This window comes from Chrysemys picta, chromosome 1, assembly GCF_011386835.1.
Source record: "Chrysemys picta bellii isolate R12L10 chromosome 1, ASM1138683v2, whole genome shotgun sequence".
NCBI lineage: Eukaryota > Metazoa > Chordata > Testudines > Emydidae > Chrysemys > Chrysemys picta.
Window position 1 is genome coordinate 319,225,267 of NC_088791.1, and position 13,085 is coordinate 319,238,351.

Below are 13,085 nucleotides of genomic sequence, written 5' to 3' on the forward strand. Positions count from 1 at the left end.
CATATGCAGAGGATGAACTTTTCAATGTGTTCAGAAAGTATTAGACTGAGTACATGAGAAGAGCTCAGAGAGTTATGTGGCTCTGTGCCTAGAATTCCTATAGATAAAGTCTATTTTTCAGTCTAGGGATATAACAAATTGCCAGATGTTCCTCATGAAAGAACACAAGCGAGGTATAAATTGTGGAAGTCCTTCTCAGCTGAGATATAGCTCTGGGAAGCTTATGTTTTGTTGTTAATACTCTCCAGTCAAACCTTGGATTATTTCTCTAGGGATGACTGATAGTAGCTGTAGTAAGTTCATTCTGAGGAGAACAAATTGGCAGACATCATGTTCATAAATAATGGATAAAGTGAGTTCATATTAAAATATTACATTGGGTATTGGAACGAGTACCTTCAATATCAATTGTTTCAGATTATTTCTTTTTTCCTTTATTACAGCAATAAACACTGATGTATTGTGTTAATATCCCTCAATAGCAACAGATGGAACAGCACTGCGGAAAGGGATATTTTGATTTGAAAAACATCGAAGTAATGAATGGGTCAATTTAGGAGCGTAAGAAAGAGGAACTGTGAAAACTGGCATAGAATCTGCAGCGAAGCATGAATGAGACTGAAGAGAAAGAAACTTTCAGTGCATGGCCTGATTGCTTGTAAGTTAAAACTGTGCAATCACAACAAGCGTGTAACAACTTTACAGACCATTCCAGTCATAAACCCCACTCCAGCTTCTCTCACAAAAAGCACATATTATTATCCTCATTTCCCAGCTGCGGAAACAGAGCACGGGAAGTCTGTGTTTAGGCCTAGATTACACAGGCACTTTGGGAAAGGTCTGTGAGGCTTTAAAAAGTATTTTTCATACACCCTCAAGTAAAGGAGAATATAACCATTCCAGCTCTTCTTAAGTTTCTTCTTCCAAGCTGCGTGACACCAGCGCTCCCTCACTTTTCTCACAGCTTCCTGGGGCAGATGAGTAGGCCACCTGATCCAAATCTTTATAAGACCGCAGGTGGCTTGATTCCAGCTGTGTCAGAGACCACCTCATTGGAGGTCAATGAGCCTATGCTGATTTACATCAATGGAAAATCTGACCACAGCAGTTTGAACATATTGTAATATTGCATTATTGTTTATCCGTGTTGCATACATAATATAATTAATCTTCATTAATGATCTGGAGGATGGTGTGGATTGCACCCTCAGCAAGTTCGCAGATGACACTAAACTGGGAGGAGTGGTTGATATGCTGGAGGGTAGGGATAGGATACAGAGGGACCTAGACAAATCAGAGCATGGGGCCAAAAGAAATCTGATGAGGTTCAACAAGGACAAGTGCAGAATCCTGTACTTAGGACGGAAGAATCCCATGCACTGCTACAGACTAGGGACTTAGTGGTTAGGTAGCAGTTCTGCAGAAAAGGACCTAGGGGTTACAGTGGACAGGAAACTGGATATGAGTCAACAGTGTGCCCTTGTTGTCAAGAAGGCTAATGGCATTTTGGGCTGCATAAGTAGGAGCATTGCCAGCAGATCGAGGAACGTGATCATTACCCTCTATTCGGCATTGGTGAGGCCTCATCTGGAGTACTGTGTCCAGTTTGGGGCCCCACACTACAGAAGATGTGGAAAAATTGGAAAGAGTCCAGCGGAGGGCAACAAAAATGATTTGGGGGCTGGAGCACATGACTTATGAGGAGAGGCTGAGGGAACTGGGATTATTTAGTCCACAGAAGAGAAGAATGAGGGGGGATTTGATAGCTGCTTTCAACTACCTGAAAGGGGGTTCCAAAGAGGATGGATCTAGACTGTGCTTAGTGCAACCAGATGACAGAACAAGGAGTAATGGTCTCAAGTTGCAGTGGGGGAGTTTTAGGTTGGATATTAGGAAAAACTTTTTCACTAGTAGGGTGGTGAAGTACTGGAATGGGTTACCTCGGGAGGTGGTGGAATCGCCTTTCTTAGAGGTTTTTAAGGTCAGGCTTGACGAAGCCCTGGCTGGGATGGTTTAGTTGGGGATTGGTCCTGAACAGGGGGTTGGACTAGATGACTTCCTGAGGTCCCTTCCAACCCTGATATTCTAGGATTCTATGTTTCTATGACTATGCCTCAACTCCTTGGCTCTCTTTCCTCACCTGAACCTGATGAGCTCGAACACAATGGGTGATCACAATGACATGGTGCTGCATGGTAAACCCAAATGGATCATTTCTGGTGCTTGCAGCAGGTCTAGAAATTTTGGACCATGCTGTGGAAATCAGGTAGGGATGACTCATTAGATTTTTTCCCCATGAGCCCCGTGCAAGCATTATCAGTGGAGTGCCTGAATCTTCAATACCAGCCTGCAGTGTTGGAAACAGAGACCTATAAGCTTGCTGCAGTTGCAGTAAGGGCTGAATTTTAGCACTCTTAGAATCATAGAATCATAGAATCATAGATTATAGGACTGGAAGGGACCTCGAGAGGTCATCGAGTCCAGTCCCCTGCCCGCATGGCAGGACCAAATACTGTCTAGACCATCCCTGATAGACATTTATCTAACCTACTCTTAAATATCTCCAGAGACGGAGATTCCACAACCTCCCTAGGCAATTTATTCCAGTGTTTAACCACCCTGACAGTTAGGAACTTTTTCCTAATGTCCAACCTAGACCTCCCTTGCTGCAGTTTAAACCCATTGTTTCTGGTTCTATCCTTAGAGGCTAAGGTGAACAAGTTCTCTCCCTCCTCCTCATGACACCCTTTTAGATACCTGTAAACTGCTATCATGTCCCCTCTCAGTCTTCTCTTCTCCAAACTAAACAAACCCAGTTCTTTCAGCCTTCCTTCATAGGTCATGTTCTCAAGACCTTTAATCATTCTTGTTGCTCTTCTTTGGACCCTTTCCAATTTCTCCACATCTTTTTTAAAATGCGGCGCCCAGAACTGGACACAATACTCCAGCTGAGGCCTAACCAGAGCAGAGTAGAGCGGAAGAATGACTTCTCGTGTCTTGCTCACAACACACCTGTTAATGCATCCCAGAATCATGTTTGCTTTTTTTGCAACAGCATCACACTGTTGACTCATATTTAGCTTGTGGTCCACTATAACCCCTAGATCCCTTTCTGCCGTACTCCATCCTAGACAGTCTTTTCCCATTCTGTATGTGTGAAATTGATTTTTCCTTCCTAAGTGGAGCACTTTGCATTTGTCTTTGTTAAACTTCATCCTGTTTACCTCAGACCATTTCTCCAATTTGTCCAGATCATTTTGAATTATGACCCTGTCCTCCAAAGTAGTTGCAATCCCTCCCAGTTTGGTATCATCCGCAAACTTAATAAGCGTACTTTCTATGCCAATATCTAAGTCGTTGATGAAGAGATTGAACAGAGCCGGTCCCAAAACAGACCCCTGCGGAACCCCACTCGTTACGCCTTTCCAGCAGGATTGGGAACCATTAATAACAACTCTCTGAGTACGGTTATCCAGCCAGTTATGCACCCACCTTATAGTAGCCCCATCTAATTTGTATTTGCCTAGTTTATCGATAAGAATATCATGCGAGACCGTATCAAATGCCTTACTAAAGTCTAGGTATACCACATCCACCGCTTCACCCTTATCCACAAGGCTCGTTATTCTATCAAAGAAAGCTATCAGATTGGTTTGACATGATTTGTTCTTCACAAATCCATGCTGGCTGTTCCCTATCACCTTACCACCTTCCAAGTGTTTGCAGATGATTTCCTTAATTACTTGCTCCATTATCTTCCCTGGCACAGAAGTTAAACTAACTGGTCTGTAGTTACCTGGGTTGTTTTTATTTCCCTTTTTATAGATGGGCACTATATTTGCCCTTTTCCAGTCTTCTGGAATCTCTCCCGTCTCCCATGACTTTCCAAAGATAATAGCTAGAGGCTCAGATACCTCCTCTATTAGCTCCTTGAGTATTCTAGGATGCATTTCATCAGGCCCGGGTGACTTGCAGGCATGTAACTTTTCTAAGTGATTTTTAACTTGTTCTTTTTTTATTTTATCCGCTAAACCTACCCCCTTCCCATTAGCATTCACTATGTTAGGCATTGCTTCAGACTTCTCGGTGAAGACCGAAACAAAGAAGTCATTAAGCATCTCTGCCATTTCCAAGTTTCCTGTTACTGTTTCTCCCTCTTCACTAAGCAGTGGGCCTACCCTGTCTTTGGTCTTCCTCTTGCTTCTAATGTATTGATAAAAAGTCTTCTTGTTTCCTTTTATTCCCGTAGCTAGTTTGAGCTCATTTTGGGCCTTTGCCTTTCTAATCTTGCCCCTGCATTCCTGTGTTGTTTGCCTATATTCCTCCTTTGTAATCTGTCCTAGTTTCCATTTTTTATATGACTCCTTTTTATTTTTTAGATCGTGCAAGATCTCATGGTTAAGCCAAGGTGGTCTTTTGCCACATTTTCTATCTTTCCTAACCAGCGGAATAGCTTGCTTTTGGGCCCTTAATAGTGTCCCTTTGAAAAACTGCCAACTCTCCTCAGTAGTTTTTCCCCTCAGTCTTGATTCCCATGGGACCTTACCTATCAGCTCTCTGAGCTTCCCAAAATCTGCCTTCCTGAAATCCATTGTCTCTATTTTGCTGTTCTCCCTTCTACCCTTCGTTAGAATTGCAAACTCTATGATTTCATGATCACTTTCACCCAGGCTGCCTTCTACTTTCACATTCTCAACGAGTTCCTCCCTATTTGTTAAAATCAAGTCTAGAACAGCTTCCCCCCTAGTAGCTTTTTCAACCTTCTGAAATAAAAAGTTGTCTCCAATGCAGTCCAAGAATTTGTTGGATAGTCTGTGCCCCGCTGTGTTATTTTCCCAACATATATCCGGATAGTTGAAGTCCCCCATCACCACCAAATCTTGGGCTTTGGATGATTTTGTTAGTTGCTTGAAAAAAGCCTCATCCACCTCTTCCCCCTGGTTAGGTGGCCTGTAGTAGACTCCTAGCATGACATCTCCCTTGTTTTTTGCCCCTTTATGCCTAACCCAGAGACTCTCAACACTTCCGTCTCCTATGTCCATCTCTACCTCAGTCCAAGTGTGTACATTTTTAATATATAAGGCAACACCTCCTCCCTTTTTCCCCTGTCTATTCTTCCTGAGCAAGCTGTACCCATCCACACCAACATTCCAATCATGTGTATTATCCCACCAAGTTTCAGTGATGCCAACAATGTCATAGTTGTATTTATTTATTAGCACTTCCAGTTCTTCCTGCTTATTCCCCATACTTCTCGCATTTGTATATAGGCATCTAAGATACTGGTTTGATCTTTCCTCCCAGTTTTGTCCTGACTCTCCTTTCTCTCTGCCAATATAGCCCACACTCCCTCTTGTTTCCGACCCATCTCCCCGGTCTCCATATTCCCCACTTACCTGTGGGCTTTGCTCACCTGTCCCCGTCAAACCTAGTTTAAAGCCCTCCTCACTAGGTTAGCCAGTCTGTGGCCGAATAGGGTCTTTCCTCTCCTCGAAAGGTGAACGCCATCTCTGCCTAGCAGTCCTTCCTCAAATAGCATCCCGTGGTCTAGGAAGCCAAAGCCCTCCTGGCGACACCATCTTCGCAGCCAGGCATTCACCTCCATGATGCATCTGTCTCTGCCCGGGCCCCATATTTGAATACATTTCACAGAGACTTTTCAATCAGATCTGAAAGCTCTTTTTGCAAAACAGGAGGGATAATTTGCACCACTGGAAACATTTAGGGTCTGAATTTCAAATGGTGGTTCAAAAATGCCATGCTTTCTGTGTTCTAACTCCTGGATGCTCTAGTAGACTCTAGCCTGTGTGTACAGGTGATAGAATTGTTATATGCATAAACCAGATCTCCAAAAGGATTTTATTCATTTGACACCCACCTCTGGCACATGCAAACAGGATTGAATGTAAGCACCCCCATCCAGCACATATGCACAGAGTAATGGGTGTGCCAAGGGGAGAGTGAGCTGAGGCCATCTTAAAAATTAAAGGCATGTTTTGCCTCTCACCCCAAAATAATCCCATTGACTTCAGGGGAGCCACTCATTGGAATGACTTCAATGGGCTTTGCATCAGGCTCCAAGATGGATTGGAATCAATGCCCACTGCTGTTGCATGCTCTGTTAGTAGCCTCCTTTCCCTTTATTCTTGTATCATTGCATTCACTGAGTATGTCCCCTTGCCTCCATATAAGCAATGCAGATCACTACTGAGGCTAATTAATGTTTTCATGTGGGATTGTGACTCCCTAGGGACTGTCAGAGCAGCTTATTTTACAGGTAGGCTTCTCCTTCTGTGCTGTATTTGTTATGAATGCAGAGCAGCAACTGGAAGTGTTGAATATTTTATAGTTATTTCCATTAACTTTGACTATGAGGTTTGAGTTCCTCTTAATTATTTTATATTAAGAAGCCTACCTATTTTGGGCAGACCATGTGCTGCATTTAGATATGTTGTGTGTACAGCCATCAATTCTACTGCTGCAGCCCTGGGAAAGGGAGAGAATACTCTTGGGTACTCTTGCTAATTATTAGCTAACCCAAGTTCTGCAAAAACCTGTCTATACAAAGTGACAATAGCTTCCTAGAGTTGAGATGCTGTAATAAAATTTCAAAAGTGCCTAATTGACTTAGGAGCCTAACTCCCATTGGCTTTTCATGGGACTTAGGCACTTCTGATTCCCTTCTTCTCTCTCTACCCGCCCCTCATTTCCCCCCAATTATTTCTGAATCTCAGACTCTAGGAATGGCAAGTTACCCACCAGGGAAGCCCTGGTGGCTCACCAATTGAACATAAGGTCTCCTTGCAGGTCTACATATGTCACCAAGCATGAGTAATATGGCAGAAGTGCCAATTGCCTACATCCCAGCTGGAACATGATCAGTTCAGGGGCCTGTGTAATACTGCATGTGCTGGGCTCTGGATGTTAGGAACAGAGATCACTTACAACTATAGAACGTCTTTTTTTCTAATCATTGCCTGCTAACTTCCTGCACCCAGGAGCGGCGCCAGGGTTTTTGCCACCCTAGGCGGCAGAGCTCCTCCTCTGAGCATTCAACGGCGGGGGTCCTTCCGCTCCGCATCTTCGGGGCACTTCAGTGGTGGGTCCCGTAGCGAGCGAAGGACCCGCCGCCGAATTTCCGCCAAAGACCTGGAGCAGAAGGACCCCCCCGCCGCCGAATTTCCGCCGAGGATGGCAAAATGCCACCCCCCAAATTCTGCTACCCTAGGCGACCACCTAGGGTCGCCTAATGGAAACGCCGGCCCTGCCTGCACCTCTTAGCTTCTCAGCGCCCTTGTTTAAAGGTGCAGCAAGGGATGACTTTGTGCACTATGGCAACAGAGTATAACAACTGCTGGCTCAACTCTGGAGTAAGTTTGTGCCCAGCCATGTCCGGGTGTGAGTCATGGGCTGTATGTACCTGATGCTAGTCCAGCAACCATAGAGTTACTACAGACCCTGCCAGTCACTGCTAATTGGCAGGCTAATAGCAGCTGGGAGGATAAGAGGGTGGCTAACAAAGGTGTGAACAGACAGGAGAAAGGAACTCCCGTTAGCACCCAGGAACAACACCCCAGTAAGGGGCAAACAGGCCAACAGCTTGAAGAACCACAGAGGCCCGAGGGAAGGTAGGAAGGAGCTCAGGGCACTGTCAGTCAGCAAACACTGACTCTCCTTGTCTAGCTTGAGGTCCCTGAGCTGGAACCCAGTGGCATGGGTGGGCCTGGATTCCCCTACCAGCCCCTACACCCCTAGGGGAAGCCACCTGGCTTTTAATTTCACATTCAGACATTTTCTAGTTGAACACAAGTTCTCAACGAGGGGCGCTCTCTTGGTGGGCAGGTGAGGGGGGTCATATTAGGAAGCTACCAAGTAGGAAGTATGCAGAGGGTGTGGAGAGGCTCTGGGATATCCTGTCCCAGGGGAGGGGAGCGGAAACAGGTCCATTATGAATAACTTTTGGTGTAAGGCTTCAGTGATAGGCAAGTCACACAGGAAGTCAGTTATGTTTGGGAAATCAGCATTTGTCTGGCTTCTCTAATGGTCCATTATATGTGAAGACAACTGAATTTATCTCTAGAGTGATACCAGTCAGCTCTGTGTTCTTGGGGAACCAGGGCGCAGTATCCAGCCTATCTGACTCATGTAAGACACCCCCACACCTGTCTCTGCTTGAACCAAAACCGATCAGAGAAAAGGCTTGCAGAGAGCAGTGAAGGGCGTTGGGAGACACACCTAGACCCCTCCTGACAAGGGTGACAAGATTAAGGCATCTCCATTAGCCAGCAGCAGCTCCAGGCACCAGCACTCCAAGCACGTGCCTGGGGTGGCAAGCCACGGGAGGCAGGGCCGGCTTTAGCAAGAGCGGGCCCGATTCCTGGGGGCGGGGCTTGCAGCAAGCCCCGCCCCCAGGACCCGAGCCGCGCCGCGGAGGGTGGGGCAGACCCGACCCGCGCCGCGGGGGGGGGGGGGCGGGGAAGACCCGAGCCGCACCGCGGGGGGGGGGGGGAGACCCGAGCCGCGCCGCGGGGGGGGGGGACGGTGGACCCGAGCCACGACGCGGGGGGGGGGGACGGGACGGGGGGACCCGAGCCCCGCCACGCCGCAGGGGGGACGGGGGGATGGGGGGACCCGAGCCGCGCTGTGGGGGGACGGGGGACGGGGGACGGGGGGACCCAAGCTGCGCCGCGGGGGGGACGGGGGAGCCGAGCCGCGCCACGAGGGGGATGGGGGAGCCGAGCCGCGCCGCGGGGACGGGAGCCGAGCCGCGCCGCGGGGATGGGGGGGGGGAGCCGAGCCGCGCCGCGGGGACGGGGGGGGGGGAGCCGAGCCGCGCCGCGGGGACAGGGGGGGGGGGAGCCGAGCCGCGCCGCGCCGCGGGGACGGGGGGGGAGCCGAGCCGCGCCGCGGGGACAGGGGGGGGGGAGCCGAGCCGCGCCGCGGGGACGGGGAGGGGGGAGCCGAGCCCCGCCACGGGGACGGGGGGGGGAGCCGAGCCGCGCCGCGGGGACAGGGGGGGGGAGCCGAGCCGCGCCGCGGGGACAGGGGAGCCGAGCCGCGCCGTGGGGACGGGGGGGGGGAGCCGAGCCGCGGAGACAAGGGGGTGGGGACCTGAGCCGCGCCGGGGGGGCTGCGCCTGGGGGGGGGGGAATCCGAGCCGCAGGGACCGGGCCGGGCTGGAGCCAAGCCGGGCCAGAGCTGCTGGGGCCTGTGGGAACAGGCCGCGCCTCCCCGGAGCCCTTCTCCCGCCCCCACCCCAGCTTACCTCGTGCTGCCGGCCAGCCCGCCCCTGCTTAGTCTCAGACTTCCCGCGAATCTCTGATTCGCGGGAAGCAGGGGAGGGGGCGGGGCATGCAGGGGAGGGGAGGAGGGGGAAGTGAGCTGGGGGCGGGGCGGACAGCTGCAGCGCGTGGCCCTCTTGGCGCGGGGCCCAATTCAGCCGAATCAGCTGAATCGGCCTAAAGCCGGCCCTGACGGGAGGTGCCCTGCCAGTCCCTGCAAGGGCAGCAATCAGGCCGCCTTCAGCGGCATGCCTGCGGAAGGTCAGCTGGTCCCACGGATTCGGCAGCAATTTGGAGGTGGGTATGCTGAAGCCACGGGACCGGGGACCTCCCACAGGCATGCCGCCGAATCCGCGGGACCGAGGACCTCCCGCAGGCAAGCTGCCGAAAGCGGCCTGCCTGCCGTGCTTGGGGCGGCAAAAAAGCTAGAGCCGCCCCTGCCATTAGCATACAGACTGGAGAACAGAGGCCATTCCCCTAGCCTCATTTGCATGAAAGATGGGACAGAGCGACATCTCCATTAGCATGTAGATGGAGAACAGAGAACCGCACTGAACTCTGGGACCAGAAAAGCAGGGAAGCACTGCATCATGGCGGATCTCTGTTCCAGATGTTAATGAATCTATGCCTGCACACATCCAACTCAGCAGTTATCAGACCAATTCTAGTAATGAATCCTTGATTGATGTCCAAAATACTGAAGCAGCCTAATTGCATTGTGAGCTCCCTGGAAGAAAACACCACCCATAGCCAAGAGTGATCAGCTCCTATTGTCTAGCCTAAAGAAAACCCTTGAGTCATCAGTTTACCCATAAACAATTCTAGTGTTCTCCCTTGAACCATTGTATTTTCTCTACAAAAACCCCTACCTATGCCCAAGTAAGTGTTCTGATGCATGGACCCAAACTCTGCACCAGTTCCACTGGGATTCCATCTCCTGACTGATCGTGCTGGGGGCTCTGCCTGTCTCCAGCACTCAGGACCCTGAGCTACCACCATCACCTGGGAACCCCGACCAGTTCAAGCCTCATGGAGTGGGTGAGATCCCCCTTCTTTCTCTCTCTGTGTGTTTTCTTTTCTACCTCAGGTATTAACCTTTAATAATGTAACTGTTATGTTTGTTTAGCCCTCCTTGTGCAGTTATCATTATTCAATAAATAACTTTTATGGTTAAGTTGGTTGCGTCTCTCTCTCTGAACTTTACTCTTTTGTGTTTCTAGCTTCCCCATTTACTCTGCAGCAACGCTTCTTTTACCTAAGCTAAAGATCCCTGTAGCGCCCAAAAATACTGTGGGGTTTGCTCATCAAGTGGGTTACTGCCAGTACAATTGTAATGTGAAAGTGGGGATAGGGATGTGCTGAACCTGTGACATATAAGGGTGGCAGCTGAAAGTGCTGCTTGGCCCAGCCCATTGAGTACAGGGACATATAAGGGGGTCAGCTTGAGAGTGCTGATTGACCCCGTCCACTCAGACTGACTGACTGTGTGTGTGTGTGTGTGTGTGTGTGTGTGTGTGTGTGTGTGTGTTTGTTCATCTGATTCTGGGGCTGGAGTAACCCAGCCCTGGGGAACCTAGGTCCTGCAGGATAGCTCCATTGGGAGGGGACTTGCAGAAGGAAGAAGTAGAGCCCCATATGAACACACAAGTGATGCAGAACATTAATAGAATTACAGAACCCCTTCCCCTCCCGCCCCAGAAGAGTAACCCTAATGAATGAGCATACCCCAAAGTAATGGGCACATCTGGTAACAAATGGGAATGACAGGTGTAGGGCCTAGAGGTTCGGTTTAGACAGGTACTAAAAAGATTGGATACTTAGTCTGTCTTACCAGAACCTTTATCTTTCCTTCTATCCTTGCTCTTCTGCTTCCCATATTTCTTTATATGCATGTGTTGGGTTGCAGAAACCCATGTAGCTGAAGAGCATGGAAAGGGTTGATGTAGGCCAGGAGGTGGCTCAGAGGGAGTTGCTTAGGACACTATAAAGGGGCTTGGCTTTCATGGAGAGGAAGACACTCCTCCTGAGTGTTCTGGAGAAGAAGATTCAAGGTTGCCAATGGGCAGGACCCTGTGAATGGCTGAGACGGGGCAGGAGGAGCTCACTGGCATAATATGGCTTAGCCAGTTTGTTTTGTTTCTTTTGAGGTGGAGTGGCTGGAACAAATCCCTCTTCTGTTTCTTTTCACTTTCTTCCTCACATTTTCCTCTCCTCCTACTGGGTACCTCTCTGGCAGGATATTGTCTGGCTCTAATGAATCCTATTCTATCCCCTTGTACAGATATGTTTGTAGAAGATTATAAGATAGAGATGTTCCCTCATAAGGGACAATATTATGAACCTAGGAATTTGGAGATGTGCCCTGCGGGTTGGGGTTGTGTGCTTCAGGTCATCAGAGATGCTCTCCAGTTTGTTTTATTAAAGTTTTATTCCTTTATCATTCACTGGTTTGTTATCTAATGACACCCACAATCATTACACCCCTTATATCTTTATTTCCTCCCCCTTCCTCTCCTCACTCTCCCTTACCACAGTTCAGTTCTGCCACCAAATTGTGTCTGCTAATTAAGTACTTAGAGATCGAAATGGCTTAATTACTATTCCCAAAAATGGGGTCCTATTAAGGATGGGTTGTACCTCTAGACTGATACAGAGGAGGACTCTGCTGCAATTTTTCACTATGAAGGTACATTTAAGAAGTTCTAGAGAACTTGAAGTTGGTACAAAAGCTTTTTCCTGTGGGAGGGGGATGATTCATATCTAGACTTTGGAAAGGAAAGCAATGACTGGGTTGTGTTGTGGATATAGGCGTTTGCACCATCTGCAGTGCTGTCATGTTACTGTGAACTGATCCAAAATTCAATAAGAGCAGCATTGAAAAAGATTCTTGTTAGAAATTACATTGGCCGTGGTATGGAAAATTTGCCAATAGTAATGAGGAAACCAGTTCAGATACAATTCTAATAAGCTTGACTCTCAGACTAACTCGGAACATAGAAGTTGCTGCACTCAATCAGACCCATGATCTGTCTGTTCATTGTCCTGTCTTACAGTGGCCAGTACCAGATGCTGCCAGAAGAAGGTTTAAGACACCTTACTGGCATCTGCCTTCTGTGAAGGTGGTCTCCTAATTCTCAGTAATCAGAGACTGGCTTAAACCCTGTAACATCAGGTTTTATCTGCCTCCAGTACTTCTTGTTAGCATTAACTATTGTAACCCTGGATATGCTTGTTATTCATATAATCACTCATTCCCTCTTTGAATTTGCTAAGTTCTTGGCGTCAGTGGCAATGAGTTCCACAGTATAATTATATTGTGTAAAAAATATTGTGGGATGTTGTTCCAGGAAGAAGGATTGCTAGGACGAGAGGGGATCCACCTAACCAAGAGAGGGAAGAGCATCTTCGCAGGCAGGATTGCTAACCTAGTGAGGAGGGCTTCAAACTAGGTTCGCTGGGGGATGGTGACCTAAGCCCAGAGGTAAGTGGGGAAGTGGGATACTGGGAGGAAACACAAGGAGGAGGGTGTAACAGGGGAGGCCTCCTAATTCATAGTGAGAAAGCAAGGCAATCAGCTAGTTATATTAGGTGCCTGTACACGAGTGCAAGAAGCCTGGGAAACAAGCAGGAAGAATTGGAAGTCCTGACACAATCAAGGAACTATGATGTGATTGGAATAACAGAGACTTGGTGGGATAACTCACATGACTGGAGCACTGTCATGGATGAGTATAAACTGTTCAGGAAGGACAGATGGGGGAGAAAAGGTGAAGGAGTTGCACTGTATGTAAGAGAGCAGTATGA

At 48.6% G+C, this 13,085-nt stretch overlaps 1 protein-coding gene across 1 annotated transcript in view; it reads left to right on the forward strand.

The window, feature by feature from the left end:
* Positions 1 to 814, forward strand: part of GUCY1A2 (guanylate cyclase 1 soluble subunit alpha 2) — a 327,535-nt gene extending 326,721 nt beyond the window's left edge. Inside the window, exon 8 of the mRNA XM_065581517.1 lies at positions 444 to 814. Coding sequence (XP_065437589.1) covers positions 444 to 456 — 13 coding nt within the window. The 3' untranslated portion in view covers positions 457 to 814. The remainder of the gene's footprint in view (positions 1 to 443) is intronic.
* The last annotated feature ends 12,271 nt before the right edge of the window (positions 815 to 13,085 follow it).